General features: G+C 40.0%; 1 protein-coding gene across 1 annotated transcript in view; it reads left to right on the top strand.

Moving 5' to 3' along the window:
* si:dkeyp-72e1.9 overlaps positions 1 to 22,049 on the top strand; it is a 104,160-nt gene that overhangs the window by 74,974 nt on the left and 7,137 nt on the right. Inside the window, exons 10-13 of the mRNA XM_046030507.1 lie at positions 14,944 to 15,050; positions 17,966 to 18,107; positions 20,291 to 20,363; positions 21,901 to 22,012. Coding sequence (XP_045886463.1) covers positions 14,944 to 15,050; positions 17,966 to 18,107; positions 20,291 to 20,363; positions 21,901 to 22,012 — 434 coding nt within the window. The remainder of the gene's footprint in view (positions 1 to 14,943; positions 15,051 to 17,965; positions 18,108 to 20,290; positions 20,364 to 21,900; positions 22,013 to 22,049) is intronic.

The raw sequence follows: 22,049 nt of genomic DNA, 5'->3' as shown, positions 1-22,049 counted from the left end.
CTTAGCGGCCTTCAGCTCTTCTGCATTGTTCGGTCTCATGTCTTTCATCTTTCTCTTGGTTCAGGTCAGGCGAGTTTGCTGGCCAATTAAGCACAGTAATCCCATGGTCATTGAACCAGGTTTTGGTACTTTTGGCAGTGTGGGCAGGTGCCAAGTCCTGCTGGAAAATGAAGTCAGCATCTCCATAAAGCTCGTCTGCTGAAGGAAACATAAAGTGCTCTAAAATGTCCTGGTAGACTGCTGCGCTGACTCTGGACTTAATAGAGCACAGTGGACCAACACCAGCAGATGACATGGCACCCCAAACCAACACAGACTGTGGAAACTTCACACTGGACTTCAAGCATCTTGGATTGTGTGCCTCTCCATTCTTCCTCCAGACTCTGGGACCTTGGTTTCCAAATGAGATTTTGCTCTCATCAGAAAAGAGGACTTTGGACCACTGAGAAACAGACCAGTTCTTGTTTTCTTTAGATTAATTAGCTGATTAGAGTGTGACACTTTGAGCCTACAATACTGAACATTTTCACAATATTCTAATTTTCTGAGATTTTGAATTTGGGGTTTTTATAAGCTGTAAGCCATAATAATCAAAATTATATCAAATAAAGGCTTGAAATATCTCACTTTGCATGTAATGAGTCTATATAATATATTAGTTTCACCTTTTAAGTTGAATTACTGAAATAAATGAACTTTTGCACGATATGCAAAAAAGTTTCACCTGTATAGCGATTTATCATAGATACTCAAAGTGCTTCACAGTGAAGCGGGGGGACCACCACCAATGTGTGGCACCCACCTGGGTGATGCACGGCAGCCATTTAACGGCAGAATGCTCCTACTGGCCCACCAACATCACTTCCAGCTGCAACTTAGTTTTCCCACGAGGTCTCCCATCCAGGTACTGGCCAAGCCCAAACCTACTTAGCTTCAGTCAATTAGCAGTAGCAGGGTTTACATTGATGTATTCCTATCAGTAGGAAGAGAAAGGGCAGCACAACGCTGTGTCACTGACCAGTTATTAATATAATGTGATGTACAGATTAGACTTAGGTGGTACATAGCAATTTGTATTTGCAGTAAAAAATTAAGCGAATTTGCATTTTATGTGCCTTTTTTATAAACAAATGTTTTGATAATTTTTCATAGTTGCTCTGTAGTTTTATTTACAGACTGAGCAGAATTGTGCTGTTTTCTAACAGTTTAGATTTGCAGCAAATAAATAGTAAACTTTTTCACAGGCATTTTGTATTAATAGACAGATATCGTGATGTATCACTTTAGGATATCAATTATCACAGAATTGTTGTATCGTGATATTAGCGTTATCATGAGCGATGTATCATGTATCGTATCGTGAGGTACCCTGCGATTCCCACCCCTATTAAATCAGCGATCGATCGGCAGTCACCAGTCGTTATGTGTGAACTACTCAACGACCCATCAAAATGGCTCCCCGACACATTTCAGACACATCGCCTATGCCAGCCAGATATCTAGCATGTCAAATATCTGGAGGAGTCGGCCGACTCGACATCCACATCCAGCCAATGAGAGCAGGCAGCTGGCAGAGCAGGCAGCTACTTTTCACTGCAAAACACTTTTTACCTCCAGCTCTCTGTAGCTTAGACAATCCCTGCTACCTGCCTGTGCTAATCCATTCTTTCACCCAGATTCTTTGTCTTTATAATTGGTATCTTTATAATAACAAACAACAGCTGTTTGGTGTGTAGGTTCGCGTCATTTCCCGTTTCACATGTGTTTTCTTGACTAAACGTGGTTTGGAGACCAGCATTGGGTGACAGAGTCGTTGTCAGCTCCTGTAGTGTAAACGCCACAACGACTTCAAGACTCCTGTCACAAGACGGCAAGTTGTGTAGTCCGACACTAAATTCGTGTAGTCTGCACGAGCCTTTAGACAACCAGCAGACAGATGGACACTCCTGGTCTACGGTTTTTGTTTTAGTAACATTTCCATGGTGGCAGCCATGGTTCTGATTGGATGAAATGCATTAGGATTGTAGCTCTTTGGCAGTAATTCAGGAATTTACTTATTTATGCAGCGCCAATTCATAACAGAAGTTATCTCATTGCACTTTTCATAGAGCAGGTCAGAACTATCAATAAAAATTAATAATAGTACTAATAATGAAAACAATATTAAATCACAATAATACTAATAATAAATAAATAAATAAAATGTGATTTCTTAAAACTAATTTAAAATGAGAGTGATGTCTACCACCTACAGTCAAATACAGCTAACAAATGCCTTACAGTATGGGAGCAACAGTATGAACTAGGGCTGACCCGGAATAGTCGAAGATTCAATGCTTCGATGAGCAGAGCCTGTTTCGACTGTCAATCTCAGTCGAAACAAGGATCATGCCATTTTGGTGATATGGGGGTGCTCAACGTCTGATTTTACATAGAATAAGTTAATATACAGCCTATTACAATACACATTTCAATATTTAATGCTGTAAATAAACATGTAAAAAGAATAAAACTTTTAACAAATGTTTTGAAAGTGCGTGAATAAATCCAAAATTGTAACCCTAACCCTGGGGTGTCGGTGTGCATGTGTAGGCGTAGTGTGTGTGTGTGTGTGTGTGTGTGTGTGTGTGTGTAGTGGCAGCAGAGGAACACTTGCTGAAGAGACGGAGCTCCAGCTTCACTGGTGTTGTGCCGAGTTGTCCGCACCTCGCGGGACTTTCGGATAATTTATCACCACTGATGAACCACACAAAGAATATTATATCGTTTTTAAATAGACCGCTACTTGAAATAGACCCGTGGGGAACCGCAGCGTGCAGTGGTCGGCAGCATGGCATGCACGCAAAACTCTGCACAAGACCGGTGAATGGCAGGCGAGAGAGAGAGAGAGAGAGAGAGAGAGAGAGAGAGAGAGAGAGAGAGAGAAAAGGGTCATCAAAAAGCCTCAGTTTAGCTGGAAAATTACAGTGTAAGTTGAATGAATAGAGACTGCAGCTCTGCAGCTTCTCAAGATTAAAGCGGAGCTACCATGTGTACAAGGATACCTGGATAATACATGACTGAGATGTATGCAGTGCAGCAGTGAGGGACTACTTGAAGGGAAATTAAGTGAACACGATGGAGGATAGTAGAGGAGAGACAGAGGGACGAGGAAGGGAAGTAAAATGTGCTTGTGCAGACCTCTGCATTTTTAGCCTTAGATTAGTGTAAAATACTGCTGAGCGAAGCTAAGGTCACAGCTGGCAGATCCTGTTTCTGTGACTAGCTGTCAAAAACAGACATACAGTAACCCTCATAGTGGTCACAAATATGTATGACCACGCAGACACGCATTTATTGAATTCAGACATGCCACAGACTTTTACGTGAGATGATTAGAGGGCCTGACAGTGTTTATTTTGGCAACTGATTTCATAAAGTAAGAGCATCTGAAAGTTAGAAAGTTATCTGAATTGACATGAACTGAAAGTAACATTATCTGAAAATAAAGTATCGCTAACTGAAAGTGATAAGTGCAAACAACAGGCACTGTTTCTAATTTATGCAGCCCCTTTCAAAACAAAGTTACAGTGTTTTACATGGTTACATTCAGGATTTTAAACATTACAGGCATTAAAGACATTTGATCAGGCAGAAATGTCACCACAAATCCACCCAGATGTTAACTTCAACACCACTGATAAAGTGCAGCTCACAGCCCCAAACAGAGCATATTTGCGCTTCAGTTTTTAGATGTTTATATTGCCAAATTCTACCAGTTACGTTATCACTCGGTCACGAACTGGCTGCGACTAACAGCGCGAGAGCAGAGACGGTCCTGACTTCCCTAGGGCCCTAAGCAAAATTCTGCTATGGGGCCCTCCTACCTGACTCATGAGCCATGTAAACAATCTGCCATTGCTACACAGTCACACCTGACACCACAGTGCTCTAACTACAAGCATCCTTCAACAGTAACAGTTTGTGTCTGTAATAAGCCTGAATGGAAACCTCTTCTAGAAAAATGGTGCTGGTTTGAATAGACTTCTGCGCCCTAACTCAGTCATAAAGAAGTGTGGGGGCCAATCAAGCATCTACTCTACTGACAAACTTAAGCATAGCACCTGTAAATTAGACTATAAATAACAATACTTTCTATATATCCATGTTATCAGCTCCACCAGGCCTATTCAGACTGGCTCCCTCAGGCTTCCGTTAATACATTTATAAATTGCGCCTATGAGGAGTGTCATCACATCTACTGCCCAGCTGGGTTAGCAGGACAGACAGACTAGGGAGAGATGCACTGCAGCTGCACATTAACCTAACATTAGTCTACTACTGACATCAGACTTTGAGAGGAGAGAACACAAGTTTACCTGACTGCTGTTTTCATTTGTTTTTCACTGCTGCTGTACTCAGGTGCACTGAATGCTTTTCTCTCTCTTTTTGATGAGTAATTTGGCTTAGAAATGTAGAAAAAAAACTATTTAAGTACAGTAACGGAGTATTTGTACTTCATTACTTTACACCCTAAGGCTCAAGCCCTTTGGCAGAGATCCTCAGTCTTAATATCCTAGTCAAGTTTCAGTCCAACACACACTGGGCGCATCACCTACTGTAGCTTTGCATCACACATGATCCAGGCCATGAAGTTATTAGTAACCAGTAACATATTTAAATCAACTCTAAAACTAACTGGTAACATGTGTAAACCTTTGTAAAAATGTGATTGTGTTGCTTTGAATTTAGTGCAGTGTTGGATTACAGGTCAGTGGGACCTTTACTCTTTTAGCTAACTGAGGAGAGCAGTTAAATTTTTTAATTGTCTCAGTTTTTCTATTTTTGCCCCAAAGTAAATTGACGAATGTGTTTGGCATCAACCTATACTAAATTAAAAATGTACAAATTAATACAGCTAGCAATCTGGAAAAATGTAATATCTCAACTCTCAAAGTAACAAGCAAGGAGTAGCCTGGTTCAGAGGCTGGTCTGCATTCATCTTACACAGCACAAGACACGTACAGTACCCAGTGATACCTATAATAGCTGGTGGAGGTAAAATGCACAATCATCATCTAAAACTGTATGGATTCATAATGAATCCTCTCAACAATAAACCAGCTAATCAGTGCAGAGATCCTACAGATTTGTATACATATTCAGATGTTATATATGTTTATGTACACTCAGTGGCCACTTTATTAGGTACACCTTGCTAGTATCGGGGTCAGATCCCCTTTTGCCTTCAGAACTGCCTTAATTCAGAGACTTTGGTGCATACTGACATGATAGCATCACGCAGTTGCTGCAGATTTGTCGGCTGCACATCCGTGATGAGAATCCACATCCCAAAGGTGCTCTATTGGATTGAGATCTGGTGACTGTGGAGGCCATTGGATTGAAATACTCAGACCAACAACCATGCCACGTTCAAGGTCACTTAAATTCCCTTTCTTCCCCATTCTGATGCTCAGTTTGAACTTCAGCAAGTTGTCTTGACCACGTCTACATGCCTAAATGCAATGAGTTGCTGCCATGTGATTGGCTGATTAGCTATTTGTGTCAACAAGCAATTGAACAGGTGTACCTAATAAAGTGGCCGGTGAGTGTATATGCTAATATTGGAATAGTCAGTCCCACATGGATATTGAAGAGTTTTGTAGAGATTATGCTTGGACATGGACAGCAGCTCTCTCTGAAATTGTAAAGCAGTTTGGAATTTTTGTTGTCATTTTGCAATGAATTATGGTAATGAATGAAAATTTTGTATAGATAAAAACGAGAGTAAAAATGATCTTCAAAAGATTAGGTGAAGAAAGGTGTTATCTGGGGAAAGGGGAGCTCTTAGTGCATTTTTCTTTAATGAGGGCGCTACAAATAGTGTTGTAAATTGTGTCCCAAGCAGGGGTGCAACTTCTAAAAATTCTGTTAAGTAAAATCAGTAGTGCAAAGTTATAGAACACTATGCGAAAACTCCTTCCAAGTTTCTCCTAAAACACAGAATATATACAGTATTTCTCTGTTATCAGTAGTGTCACCTTGACTGCCCCGAAGGAAATTACCATAAAGTGACAAATACCGTCCTGTCAGCTTATTAAATACTGTTGAATATTTAGGCATTCATGCTGGATTAAAGAATGTTAATCACTGCTTGAATATTTCTTGGAATTTGTGTTGTTTTGGTGTCAGCGCTGCTCTATTAGAGGGGCTCCTGAGTCCCGGAACAGATACACTACACCAAGTGTGAAGGCCAGCCATCAAGCTAGAGAGCTCTGCTTAGGGCATCACCCAGCTGCTGCTTCCCTATCAAGCACACGTACACACACACACACACACAATTACAATGCAGAGAGTTTTAGATACACACATTCTACGGGAGAAGTAGCAGCACCTGCAGTCCCTGCTTAGGCCCACTGAAGACATACAATGCTCACCAATGTATAGTGTAACAATGTTAATTTTCTAAAAACAGCTGGTCACTGTAGTTTTTAACAACTCAAACAGGGGGAAATAGTGCACTTGTTGTGTTATTAACAAAGGAACTATTTAACATTAACAGAATGTAGATGCTCAAAATAAACTACATTGTGTTTTCATGATGATGGAGGAACATGGCTTTCAGTGCAAAGCTGAGGCTTTTGATATGTTTTTAATAGTTTTTGGACAACAATGGAGCTCTATGGCATAGAGGAAGAAGATTTATTCATTGTTGGTTTTGTTTTGTTTTTTGGAATTTGTTGACAGAAGGAAGAATATAGAATATCGCCAGACTTCTACTTTAATCTCTGGATCATTACACATCTAGTTTTTGTATCCTGAAAGCAGCTGATTGTTTGTTTTTGCCCTGGCACTGGCCTGGGGCTGTGGGATCCTGCATTGGTGGAAAAAAGCAGGTGTTGAGGTGGGAGAGCGAAAAAGTGAATTTTCAGTTTATCCTGACTGGAAGTTGCTGGTTAACATGATGGATGAGCTCTGCCCCCTGGCCTCAGTGTCTCTGGGAATACCAGGAACACAGTCATTTGTGATTGACAGAAACAAGGCAACAAATGCTGGATACTGCAAAAATAAAGAGTTGACTATGAAGTTAATCGATGAGATCTTGGGAACACAGACAGGACAGGATGCAATCAAACCCCCAGGTTAGCCAAATTATTACCCTACCTGTCTTCACCCACTTCCTGCTTCAGCTTTGGCCTGCTGCACTTACTGTAGTTTTTCTGTGCAATAAAGCATTCTTACCAACATTTCAGCTGTGCTTACTGTCAGTTTGCGAATATGCTAAATTAATGATTAGTGGCTGGTGCACTGAAACAATACTACACACCCCTCCTGTTTGCACATATCATTGCCTGTCGTCCTTTTCTCCAGCTTCTTCTACTTTCCCCCCCAATCCCATCCCCCTTGCCTCTTTGTCCACCCACTCACAATCAACTGTGGGCAAAATGACAACAAAGGAAAGGAGATGAAAGAAGGAGGGAGACACAGAATGCAGGAATTGTGTATGTATGCTTGAAAAAAGCTGTTCCTTGGCAGATGTTTTTGTTGCATATGTCCTGCAAGGTTTTACATCATTTGGATTCAAGATGCCAGTGAGTGCCAGTGAATCACAGAGAGGGCCTCAGGGCTAAGAATATATCCCATGATCCCTGTGGAAAGTTTGTTTGAGCACTGGTGTGTACAATTTGAAACAAGATGTACAAATGGGATTTCTATCAAGTAACATGATGTGGCTGTCATACATGTTTAGATTTCCTCTCTCTCTATATTTTAAGTCAGACGGAAAATTTATCAGTCCCATTATGAACACCCATCTCTTCTACAGTGCAGTCTTATCTCTAAAAAGACCTTTTAAGATCTTTATAAATTCACATTGACTGCCCTTTTTGTGACTGTTCAGTGTTGCTTGTTGCCCTTATGCTGGAAATGTGTAGCCTCGCAACTGCATTGCGATTCTTTACATGGCTGAGATGAAAGCTGTTGATTACAGGCAGGGACTCTAACAGTATATGCCTTAGTAAGAAACAGCCAGGCCACATTATCACTACAGATGAAGCATCAGCTTGATTAGCATTTTGATCCCTTGGGTCATGTACTCAGATTGACTAGACTATGTTGATGATACTCAATTGTACATTTCATTTTAGGCCGGAGACCCTCCGAGTTTGACCTGACTTAAAATCTGTGGATCTGCCATCAATATTTGGATGAACATCATATTTTTAAAGCTAAATGAAGGCAGGATGGAAATCCTTTTACTTGGCCACAATACTTAAGAGTGATACTGTCCCAGAAGTTTGCTAATGGGTCAACTCTGATTGCATCTGATGTTAAGAGTTTTGGGGTCATCTTAGATTGTTATGTTTTAAATTTTACATCAGCACCATCACCCAAACAAATTTTTTTTTCATTGGAAAAATGTAGCCTTAGTTTGACCCTTCTCAACCTGAAATGAAACCCTCCTCAAAGTAAAATTTTTAATTCGGCCATTGTCAAACATGCCCCCAAACTTTGGAACACCTCTGGAGACATCAGGGAGGCAAACTTATTATTTAAACTTTTGTTTTAAACCGTCTTTAAAAACACATTTATGTCATCTTAAATCACGAGAGACCCTCTGTTCTTATTCTCATTTTAACTACAACTAGAAAGTAAGCTGAATATCAGTGGGCAAGTCATTAAACTACCTCACACACAAGTAGGGCTGAACGATTAATTGCATTTGTGATATTATCGTGATGTGATAAAATGAGATTTTCTAATCGCAAAGGCTGCAAATACACTGTGGTCACATGACATGCCAGAGTAAACCAGTCTGCAGAGGAAGCATGAACACATGAAACATAATTGCTCAGTTATTTTAGACCAGTTAGTTTAAACAATCAGTAGTCTCGTATGAAAGGGTGAATCTTCCGTCCAGTGACCTGGAGCTAAACAGTACACACACAAATTCCTGTGATTAAGTGAAGATTTATTACAACTAAAGTGAGGTTAAATATATCAAAGAAATAAAACAATAATGACTAAACAACCAGAATGTTGCCCCCCTCCCCCCTCTCTCTCACCCCCAACCGCTCGAGGCAGGTGGCCGCCCACCCTGAGCCATAGTTCTGCCTCTTAAAAGGAAGTTTTGGGTGTGGTGGGAACTGTTGGGCTTCTGTAAATAGCATCATAGAGTACGGTCTGGACCTGCTCTCTTATGAAAAGCGCTGTGAGATAACTGTTGTTGTGATTTGGCGCTATATAAATAAAATTGATTTGAGAATGCCATCAGTGACAGATAATGTATAACAGAAGTAATGGGGTTCAATGTGAATTTAGTTTTGGCGATTGTGGAAAGGATATATGACCTAAAGGAATAAGAGACGAATGGAAGTTATTGGATGATAACCAGTGTTGGGGGTAACATGTTACAAAGTAATGCATTACTGTAATCAGATTACTTTTGTAATACAGCAATGTCACGCATTACTGTTGATAACCTCAGTAATCACATTACAGTTACTAATAACGAAATAACCGCGTTACTTGCAAACTGGTTCTTGAACTATCCGCTTAAGGGGAGGAGAGGAAAATAAATCAAACGTCGCTTTACGTGCGTGTTTGCGTAACACTTTTCCGACCTAACTTTTGACTTTAGCACCAGTTCATGAGGACGCAGAAATTGCATTGTCTTTTGAGGGGTGGAGCTATTACTTCATATTGATTCGCGAAAGGACAGCGACACCCTCTGTGGCGATTTGAGAGACTCCTACCCAAGGTGTGAACTACGGCTGAGCTAGGGGGAGCTTAGCACCCCTTAATAAGACATCAGCTCCCCTAAAAGCATGATTTGTGATATTTTGGGGGGTCTCTAAAATACTGACAGCATGCTTTATTGACATTACTCTCTATAATCGTCTATCATCATGGATCATGCGGAGCGTCAGACTTCATCCAGCCAGAGGGAATGATCACCGACCGTCCGCAGAGGGCTGGTTGCTCCGCGATCTCCTGGCCCTGTACGCTCCACCGCCCTACTCCCTCTCCGGTACGGGTTGTGTTGCTAGTACGACCGACGCGCTGTGAACGGTTCGTGATCGCTCCCTCTGGCTGGATGAATATTACACATGATCCATGCAATACTGCAGCTGGGGGCTCTCCGCAGCGCCACACAACTTTCTAAATTCTTCTCTCACGGAGAAAAGAAAGGTCAAGTCGCAAACACCGCCGCAGCTGTTGTGTGAAGCATAATTGTAGCAAAATGGCTGCATATGATAATAATAATAGCCTTATTACTGATCTGGGCATATATGAGGTGTAACTTTATTGTTATTGTGCATCACAGGTTATGTTACGCAGTAATCCAAAAGTAATGTAACTAGTAGTGTAACTAGTTTCTTTCAGCAGTGAGAAATCTAGTAAAGTAAGGCATTACTTTAAAAAAAAAGTAGTAATGTGAAATCCATTACCTTTTTTGAGTAACTACCCCAACACTGATGATAACTAAGTTCAATTGAGCTAGTGTTTCAGGACTAAAGCTAAAGACTAAAAGATTAAGGACACCACCTTAGTGCTTTGTTGGTTTTCTCAGCCGGTATGGTGCTCAGACGGCTCCTCAACTAGCTGCTCGGTTCCTTGGTGTTCGTGGTCCCTCAGCGGCTTGGCGCGCCACACAGCCGGTCGCCAGGACTGGCTTTCTGCTAGCTGGTTTGTCCCGGGGACCCATCCTAGTTGGCTGTTAGTTGCTGGAACTCTGCAGTGATAGGGGCGTTAGCCCTGGCTGGTGTTTGTTGATGTCCTCGATGTTGCCTCTGACGCGATCCTAACTGACTCACGTGATTGGCCCCAACTCCGTTTGTCGCTGGGAGCAACTTAGTGGAAGTTAATTTGAACCGAAATAAAGCTTTAAAAGAAACTTGGTTGTTTCTGAATTAAGAGTTGCGAGAATTAAACGGTCTGATGAACTTTAAACAAACAAAACAAAAGGTAAATTTACCTAAGGTTCTCTAGACCTCGTAGTATAGGCTAGGTACGTTGCTCTGCGATAAAGGAAAACTTAGAGTCGCGGCTATTCTTCCTCGGGCCTTGTCCGTTTTGAATAATACAGAGGGTTAAGAACTTAAAAATTAATTGCATATTAAATTGCTATCGCAATATTGGTATAAAAAAAATCGCAATTAGATTATTTTCCAAAATCCTTCAGCCCTACACACATGTTACAGCTGGAACGGCTACAATAGTGTTGTATGTTGGGGTGTGGGCCACTTTGCTTGTTTCCTGTATTCACAACATCCTGACAAAACGTTTGACTTGTGTTATATTTTTGCTCTCTCTCACCTAGTTTGAGAAACGAATAGGTCATGTCATGTAATAGTTTGGGCTAAATGCTATAATTTCATGAACTCTGCAGTTCCCCCTTACATTTAAACATGATTCCAATGAATGATAATGTCTGTGTCTGTCTGTTTGGACGGTTTGATCACATTTGCCATAATGAATATTAAAGCTAATAATATGTCAGATGTTTTGTTCTTGACTTGTTCCACTGCCCCCAAGTAGCCGCAAAGCAGGTAATGCAGCTTCAAGTCAATAAACAAACTAGCACAAAAAGGTACACAGAAGCTCTTGTAGTCATGCATTTATCCTGAATAAAACAACAAAAAAACGTTCTCCCATCTCTCCACACATACTGCATTAATCCAGCATCACTACTTAACAATTTTCTCAGCAATAAGGCTGTAGTGCATCAGGCATATATGTATGAGATTTCCTGTGGCCCATTTGTTTTTCTCTGACCTATGGACTCTAAATCCCCAGTAACAGATGGTGAATGGTACAGGCTAGTAAGACTACATGCAACTGTCTAAGAGACAGGCACAATAAAGCGGAGCTGTGTATCCACACTGTCATAAAGTCTCTTTAACTCCCTCGACACTGTACATTAATGCCTGGCTCTATTACTACAGCTACTGACTTTTTCAGCTCCTCAGTCTTCTGCTTATGGAAGCAGGTTGTCCATTTCCTCCAAATCCCAGCTCTTAATCCCCTGTGTCATACAGGAAGCAAGCTAGCCTTTCATGCACTGTGAATTTGGGATGAGTCAGCTGGGGAATTATGCAGCAATGCATGTTTCAGAACTGTAGTGGCTATAAGGTGGCAAAACTCCATGCTAAGAAGAAGACAACTTCATTAATCCCTCTAGGGGAAATAAGGTTTTTACACTCCCAATCAGTTAGGGGTTCAAGGCCTTGCTGAAGGGCATATTCGGCAGTGCCCAGGTAGTTGAAGTAGCACCTCTCTAGCTAACAGTCCACGCTCCATATGACTGGTCCATGCTGGACTCGAACCAGCGACTCTCCATTCCCCAAGGCAGTTACCAGACGAGATAATCAAAGGTCTAAAGTCTGGGTCACCACATGATCTTTTCTCACCTTTTGGTGAAGAGTAATGAGCATTAGCATGTTAGCTTCACAAAGCCTGCCTCAGTTTGAGCTCGGATTATTGCGGGCTTGCAAGGTTCATAAAGCATTTGCATGGGACTAATGTCATTTTGAACACAAGTAAATACAGTACATGATTGACAGTTATCTCCTTCACGTGAACATAAGCATGAACTGTGTACATTGGCATATGGCAATAAATGTTTAGTAGTTCATAGTAATCATAACGCTCGCCTAGCAGCTAGTCAGTCACGCCATCAAAAACACCATAACTCTCCACTCTAAAACTCTTGCTCAAGTCCATGTTGCTTAACTGGTCGGCAACATGTAGCCTACAGCTGAACCAAAGCCGTGTGTACCGACTTCTCATGACCCACCCTACTCTGCTTCTGATTGGCCAGTAGTCCTTAACTAGGTACTGCACATGTGCAACTCCGATCAAAGATCTGGTAAAAAAAAAAGGAATTGAGCATCAAGGCCTGCAGTCTGAATGTAGCCTTAATTTGTTTACCAAGTTTAAAACCTTGTAAATGTTGATCCTAAAACTGGTGCTCATATGTTGGGGAAAAAGGTTTTAAGTCCTTAAAACTTGATTTTTGAAATGTGCAGATGTACATTTGCACTTGTATTGCTGGCTGACCCAATCCCAATCTCCAGCCAAAAACCTAAAACCTGAACCCTCACAGACTTTGTCGATGTCACCTGTTAAGTGTGACTGTGGCAGGCTGCAAGTGCCCAAAATGGTGTACAGAGACATTACTGGAAATTGTATAATGGGACAGTATTTTGCAACATATCACATATGTTATTAGGTTGTCAGATATTGACATTGCCTCTGAGATGAAGACAATCTGGGGTCTACCCAAAATAACACAGAACAGATTAAAACACAACACATAAAAACCATACACTGTAGAAGTGTAACATAACACACAGAAAAACTATAAGTATTACCTACCCGCCCACAAAGTGTTTCTCCAAATGAAGCACAGGTGTCCCTCCAAGCCCGGATCTGCTAAACGCACATCTGGTGACTAGCTCCCAGAAGAACAGTAAATCCACTGCCAATTATGGATGATTTTAGTAAATAAAAGAAATTGGCAGTCTCTCATTAAGTAAAACAGGACTATCTGAATGGCAAATAAGTCATGTCAGAATAATAGTCAAAATTAATGGTTGGATTTCAGATGAGTTGTATGTTAGCACTTGTTCACCGCAGGGGTGTATCTTGAGCCCCCTATTGTTCACATTGTATACTCATGACCTTGAAGCATCCAATGCTAATAATGTGATAATCAAATATGCCGATGACACAACTATCATTGGGCTGATTAGTTCAAACGATGAATCTCATTATCGCGAGGAGGTGGAGAATGTTGTTCAATGGAGCAAGGAAAATAACTTGCTTTTGAACACTTCAGAAACATGTGAACTTGTTATTGATTTTTGTCACAATAGGAATCATGTGCCTCTTACTATCCATGACTCCGATGTGCAGATTACTGAGAAATGTGAATTTTTAGGTGCGACTCTTTCACATGATTTGAACTGGAGCTCTAATACGACTAAAATTGCTAAGAAAGCGAGACAGCGCCTCTTCTTTTTACGTAGGCTTCGAGAGTTCACTCAAAACACTAAGATTCTTTTGAACTTTTACTATTGTGTAATTGAGAGGGTCCTAACTAGTTGTATTACTGTGTGGTTTGGTAATCTCACCTTGAAAGAGAAGAAGGCTTTGAACAAAGTGGTTCGCTCAGCCAGCAGGATCATTGGCTGTACTTTGCCGCTCCTGGAGGTTACATATAAAGCTACACTTTTGAATCGAGCTTTAAAACTTGCTAATGATGCATTAGGCCATCCTGCAGGGGCCTTCTTTGAGATGCTTCCCTCAGGGAGAAGGTATCGCTCTGTCAAATGTTCTACCGATCGCCATTTCAACAGTTTTGTTCCCCAAGCTGTGATCACTAAACAAAGCACCTTAAATTAGGCACTTTATATCTTATGGATGGACTTTAGTGAATAGTGTTTTATTACTGAGTTTTTTGTGGCAATTGCTTGTCTGTTTTATGTTATGTCTCTTATGTTTTTTATGTGGTGACATTGCACTTTGAGCTTCTTGCATATTCTTTTCCAATGTGGTTTTATACTGCAAATGGCTAATAAAATGAATCTGAATCTGAATATGATTAGCCCTTTGTATAAACACAGAATTCATGTTTGATCATCTGAAGCGTCGCTGGGAAGAGGGGGGGGGGGGTATTTAATATTGTTGTAATTGCCTGATTTTATTTCATTGCACTTTGTAACTTTGTTTTAAAAAGTTTTTTATAAATAAAATTTGTTATTATTAATAATAATAATAATATAAGACTTGGCCAAGTTCTAAGATTCTTGACACTGGCCTATACTCTCATGCACACACAGCCCAGTGGACATAAATCAAGTGGATTTAGAAATCAGGAACAACAGAATGAGCCATTAAAGGAAATAGTGCACCTGTGTGGTTCAGCCTGACAAAAGGCTCTGTCTCCTTGTGGTGCAGGATGGACGTCTGAGGCCTGGAGATCAGCTCATTGCCATCAACAAGGAGTCCTTGATAGGTGTGACCCACGAGGAGGCCAAAAGCATGCTGAACAAAGTCAAATTCAGGTGGGTGATGCCATAATCGTCCTGCTTACTTCTGCATATACTATATGCATAGTCCTGTGCAAAGGTTTTAGGCAGGTGTGGAAAAAATGCTGTAAAGTAAGAATGCTCAAAAATAGACATGTTAATTGATTATATTTATCAATGAACACAATATAGAGTGAACAAAAGTAAAATCTAAATCGAATCAATATTTGGTGTGAAGAACAGAAACCCTTTGCCTTCAAAACAGCATCTGTTTTTCTAGGAACACTTGCATAAAGTTGGGGATTTTGTAGGCATATTGTCAGGTGTATGATTAAACAATTACACCAGACAGGTGCTAATGGTCACCAATTCAATATGTAGGTTGAAACACAATCATTAAGGGAAACAGAAACAGCTATGTAGGAGGAATACAACTGGGTGAGGAACAGTCGAACTCTGCTAACAAGGTGAGGCTGCTGAAGACCGAGTCTGGTCAAGTCTGGTCAGATGTGGCCTTCATGGACCCTCGCACCTATTTCTAGGAAAAACGCCTAAAATAACATACCCAAAATAAATCATACCTCCTCAACCATTAGGCCTAGATGCATAATTCTGGTCTCCTTTGAAAGGTCAGAAGCTAAGGAATATAAATCCATTGTATATTAACATATTTAATTTACCATTACAGACTACATGGAATACAGAAAAAATATATTTTCATCCTCGCCTGGTAAAAAATAAAAAGCTATATTTTAATGCAATAAACCATCAAAACCATCAGTAGGTAGATTATAATACACCTGAATATCTTCTAATACACCTGGAATACAACTGTAACTGTAAATTTGATGAAAAGAAACTGATATACAACAGTTATCACAAATCTTTCAAAAAAATAGCAGGCGAATGTCCATGTTTTTGGCCATATTTACTGTTTAAATGTTCACTTCTATTGGTAGTTATCTTCAAAACATTATTTCTCGCCATACAACCATGTTCCAAATAACATAAAGCTTCCAAAACATTGAAATATTGATTAAAAACAGTCAATATATATGACCAAAAGCACTCCCATGCTTTACAGGCCACAGTTTGAGAACAGAACATCCTACAGGTCCTACGAATCCGAACATATCCTGGACCTACGGGTCACCAGCAGAGGCCGATATAGATCACTTCCGCCATATCAAAGGCTGCGTCCGAAAAGTCTTTTTTGCTTAAGAAGGTTCCTAACTGAGTGAAGTGAACCGGAAGTATTTCAGTGGCAGCCATGATAAGAGCTGGTCGAATTCTCTAAAAGCTAAAGAAAGGTGCCTCAATGCTTCCTTTCATCATACCTTTAGCATAGGGTACACCAGACCATCCTTTACGAAAGGAAAGGAGAGAATGCCGTCCCACAATTCCTTGCTGCGGCAACATTTAAAGTGGCACACGTTCTCAAACTCAAAGGATAAAATCCATCAACCATATTTAGCAAGATCCCTGCAATACAGACACACATTATGATACTTAAATAAGACTCACAATTACCTTCTTTCTTTTGGTTTGTTTTCTTTTGGCTTTTTTGTAATCTGATACTGTTTCAACAATGTTTTATGTTTCGTGTTGAAATAAGCCATTAAGTGTTTTCTACAATAAAAAAATAATAAATCACCGACCATGACGGATAAAGGAGGTTGATCACCACGTAAGTTACCTTTGGCTATTAAGCCTTTTCTCTCTTATGCCATAACTTGCTAATATGCATATATCTTAAACTGTCAACAATAACTGAGACCCATGCGAGCTGTTATTAGTCTTATGTTATGTGATAATGTTGCAGCGTGTAGCCTCATGTTATGTACTGGACCCTTCAGCAAATTAATTTTACTTTAGTCACAGATGCTGACACCCTCGCCTTCATAAAGGCTAAGATCAAGCTGGATAACCTGGTGTTTCCCACACACTGATTTATTTGTGGTGGCCTGCCACATTATCAACGCTGATTTTCACTGATTTTAGATGGCCTGCATTACAACAACACGGGGCGCAGTGTCAAAGATGCGCTTTTTGTAGTCCATCTTCAGAACATTGTTGTTTTATCACGGCAGGTCACGTCAGTAACATCCACCGTCACATAATTACGTCGCTTAAAAGAGCAGTCGGATTCTCTGAGCCCCGCGGTCCTAAGTCCTTATGGATTCTCCTTTGCATCTTTCCTTGACCTCATGACGTTTTCCATCAAGGTCAAGGAAAGGAGGTTAGGAAAGGAGATTTTTTTGACTTTTCGCACCGCAGCCAAACTCTTCTTCTCCACTTCAATCTGACGACAGAAACGAAACTTAACACCAAAGCTGATCTAAACAAGATGGCGGCCGGCCAGACGGTCTCTGTTGACACAAAGCGCCGCTGTTTTTGGCTAGAACAGCGAAAATTGATTACGCCCTCCATACCGGGTCAGTCCGTTCCAATGTGGTTAAGCCAAAAAGCGAACCGAATCACAGGAACTGACTGCAAAAAAATGGCAACAGGTGCTTTGGACTGATGAGTCAAAATTTGAAATACTTGGCTGCAGCAGAAGGTAGTTTGTTTGCTGAAGGGCTGTGGAGCAGTAATGATCCCAACATTATCCTGTCCTATCCTGTTTGGGATTACATGAAGAGAGAGAAGCAACTGAGGCTGTCTAAATCTACAGAAGGACTATAGGGAGTTGTCCAAGATGTTTGAGCCAACCTACCTGTTGAGTTCCTTCAAAAACTATGTGCAAATGTACCTTGAAGAACTGATGCTGTTTTGAAGGCAAAGGGTGGCCACAAATATTAATTTGATTTTAGATATGATACATTTTAGATATTTTTGAAAACATTCTTGGTTTACAGCATTTTTTTTCCACACCTAAAACTTTTGCACAGTGCTGTATGTCACTAATAAAATTGCTTATATCAATGTATTTGTATGTATTGTATCTCCAGCCAAGACAGTGTGGTGGAGATAGCCTTCATCCCAGGGAAAGGACTTTTTCCAAGCAGCGCATCTCTCCACAATGGGGTACAGCGAGCTACTGGCATCAACTCCAACTCTGGACGCTTAAAAGTTCACATCAGATCACCTGAGGTCAGCTATGCTTTTGTTACAGAGATCAAAAACACAATATGCCAACGTATGGTTCGTTCTATAATTATTTAGTTTCAAAACCAAATAGGAAAAAAACAAAAGAACAAGTCGTTTTTTGTTTTTTCTGTTTTAAAAATGGAAAAAACGGAAAACCAAATAACAGACATCTGTTTTGTTTTTCTGTTTTAAACCCATAACGGAAAACAAAGGAGCTGCGTTTTGTTTTATCTTTGACCGGTGTTGTATCCCTACAACCCGTTGTCACTCCCCACTCGTCACATATGGTCAAGGCCTATCAGCGCTTGTAACGCACTGGGGATCCTTATAGCGTCATAGGTCAACGCCGTGGGGGAAGCCCTGTAGCTCAGTTTGTCACAGTAAAGGCAGGTATATGATATTTAACAGAAAAGACTGTGATAGAAAATGGTTGGGGTGAAAGGAGGGCCAGAACCTTTGAATCAGGAGACTTGTGTTCGTGTAGCTATCTTGTGAAACAAAAAGTCAATATTAAGCTAAATATTTTTATATTTAATTTTACATAAGGCTATTTCTTTTCAGGTCACATCACATCTTATCAGCTGTGGCGAATATGATTGTAGAAGTGAGCACTATATTACAGAGCCTCGAACACTCAAAATTCTACGTCAGCATAAAGGAAGCATTTTGTCTGATCTGAAGCAGCTGGTTACCTGAGCGATCTAAGAAAATACCCGAATATGTTTATCAAGGGTTGTTTTCTCGAGGCTACGGCCAGGGTGCGACCTCCTCTCCCTCGCCCTGTTTGCTCCAGCCCCCCGCTCCCCCTCCGTTCACCCTACTTTGGGTTGTGTTGCCAGTGTAACCAGCGCACTAGACGGTCAGTGGCCGTTCCCACTAATTTTATGCATAATCCATGCGTTACTGCAGCTGGAGGCCCTTCGCAGCACCGCGCAACTTACTAAATTCTTCCATCTCACAAAGAAAATAAAGGTCGGATCAAAACAGTGTAGCCAAGAGAGGCTGAACGAAAATTACCCAACATTTTAATCCGTCCGTGATTCATGAATTTACAGCTCACCAAATTAACTAATAGGCTAACAGTTTATGTTTGCTGTGTACCATTGGATGTACTGACAACTAGGCTATCACTGAATTAATTTGAGAAATCTTAAAAAACGGAGGTTTCTCCGGAAAGCGTTCCTGTTCCAGTTGCTAGTGAGTTAGAAACTGAACGTCCAATATTACATACAATAGCTGCAGTCTCCGGTACTGCAGCTATTGTCTAAAAACCCACATATGTTGATGTTCAAGCTCATCTTAATTACACTAAATCAGGCACCATCATCGCTCAAGTGTATCTGCTGCAGGTTTATCAAGTGTAACACAAATCTACACAAATCGGACTCATTAAATATCAAAATAAATATTTTTTTAAAACAGAAAAACAAAAACCGATGTCTGTTTTTGTTTTCTGTTTATGTTTTTCCGTTTTGGTTTTAAAACAGAAAAAACAGAAAACAAATTGGATTATTCCATTTTCATAAAAATTTTACTCAAATGGAAAATGATGATATTGTAAAATTACTTCCATATTTGGGGAATTTAAAGGTCTTTTAAGCTAGTACACTGTACTTTGGACTTGATTTTAATGTGCTATGTTCTTGGTATTTATGGAACCTGAAAAGTGTCATTGAAGTAATTAAAGACACTTACAGTTTAACTTTATAATGATTAATATTAAGAATTGATCAACTTGTGTGTGTAAATGTATAATAAACTGATAAATGCATTTTGCATTTAAATCCATTATGAAACATCTTTTGATTTTTCAATTCCTGATGAAATTTAAAGTAATTAAAATTTTAAAGGTTATTAAATTTAATAATTTGTATATTAGAGGTAATTTCTTTTATTTTACTGAAAGATTATTAACAAATCATTTAAATGCAAATTGAACTGATCTATATCTATCTACATGTTTGTTATGTTATGAATTGATTTGGAATTTACAATGTAAAAGTCTGAATTATACTGGTGGCACACAACAGCCTCCACAGTAAACTCCACTATGTATGTGCAGTTGTTGATGAATGACTTTGTAATTTCCTGTAGAATAGCAGGTTACTGGCATGTCAAAGTTCAATCCTACAAATCAGATCTGTCCTACCAAAGCAGTTTAAAACCTTGAATTTTCTTCGGTGCAGATGTGTACAGAGGAGCCAGCCCCCGTGTCCTCACCTTCTCCTGACATCTGCCCACCAGATATTCATATTTCAGGTAAAATACCTCACTATACACTCTTATTTTTCTTGCATTTTTTCCTCATCTCCCTCTGTCTGTCTATCTATAATTAGATTTGTTCCTCTCCTCTGCTGCTGAGACCTATGTAGGGGCTGGCTTCATACAATGTTTTTCTTACTGTCAGTGAATCCCATTAGAAGACTAAACCAACATCCTACTAACAAACTGTGTGTGTGTGTGTGTGTGTGTGTATCAAAGCCTGGTATATCTTACTCCTCTGTGCCAGAGGCGCTCCATTGTTGTCCAAAAACAATTACAAACAGTGAGCCAAAGTATTGGACTAGTTGACATATTCCTACAGCAACAACTGTAGTTTTTTTTACTCACTCCCTCATACACCATCCTGCTGCTGGAAATACTCACTAGAGCACCAAATGTGGATTAATCCACAACTGAAAATAATCCCCAACAAATGTACTATTTCCTCCTGTTTGAGTAACATTTGATAAATATTACAGTGGCCAGCTGTTTAGGAAATTACTGAGCATTTTTTAAAATTGAAACAATATATTTGTGAGCTGTTTTTAAATGTTCATATCATCAGTAGGAACCAATAGGCTTGGGTCTGAGAGATGCATCCACAGGGTAGGATAAGTCAGAAAATATATTGTTGGTTTTGATCTTTAATGAGATTTGATGACAGTAACGGAATGCCAGCCTTATGCTCTTAGAAAACACACAGTGATACATTTTTGTATACTTACTTTATATATGTTTTGGATGTTTGTCCTGTGATGATCACTGCTCTTGGTTATGATCCTAACCCCCATCTCATTACCTTCAACATCCTTGTCAACCCTTTTCCATCTTAAAAAGAACACACATGAAAACAACAGATTTTGCCTAAGGACTGAAAACAATATAAAAGAAAAAGGGCTTGATGATAAAATTGAAAGACCAGCAGCTTCAATGTGTAAAGGGTCATTTGTTGGTCCCAGCTCAAAGCCATCAGACTGTCTGTCCCAATCCTATTGGCCTGGATTACCCCAGTCAAGGTCCTAGGTGCTGTGACCACTTAGCTCTCCTCCAGGCTCTTATTGGTTAAGCCAGTTGCTAGCCATGACAGATGTTAGTAGTTTGTGGTGAGGTGAGCAAATACAAATACTGGTAGGATATTTTTTACAAAGACGGGACTTTGACTCTTGACAATAAATAATTTCAATATGGTTTCAGAAGTATGGGAAGCAAGTGTGAAGCCTTGTTAATTAAATGTCAATTAAACTAAAGTTCCAGTGTCTGACCTGTCCGAAATTCCAGCAGGATTCCCGGTCTACAAAGATGTTTAATGATATAAACATGTCAATATAACCCTATTTACTATTATCACCTGGAGTCCTACTATATTTTATAATAATTCAGAGTTTGTCTGTGCATGTATGTTATTTGTAAAACAAAAATAAATTCTGTCACAAATAATCCACCATATTTCAGCAAACACCAAGGTTTCACGAGGAAGTCTTGTTTTTATCTCTGGTTGTTGTTTCTTTTGTGGATGAACACTAATGGAAGGCAGGGAGACCCACACCGAGAAGCAGCTCCAATCAGACATTACAAGACGGTATTTTTGAGTCAGACAAACATATTTATCCTGTGGAAAGTCACTGCAGGAAACTCAACTGTGGGGGGTAAGATCATAAATGAATATATCTAACTAAAATGTTT

This window comes from Micropterus dolomieu, linkage group LG02, assembly GCF_021292245.1.
Source record: "Micropterus dolomieu isolate WLL.071019.BEF.003 ecotype Adirondacks linkage group LG02, ASM2129224v1, whole genome shotgun sequence".
Lineage (NCBI taxonomy): Eukaryota > Metazoa > Chordata > Actinopteri > Centrarchiformes > Centrarchidae > Micropterus > Micropterus dolomieu.
Note: the sequence above shows the minus strand (reverse complement) of the source record. Positions and strands in the feature narration are given on the sequence as shown.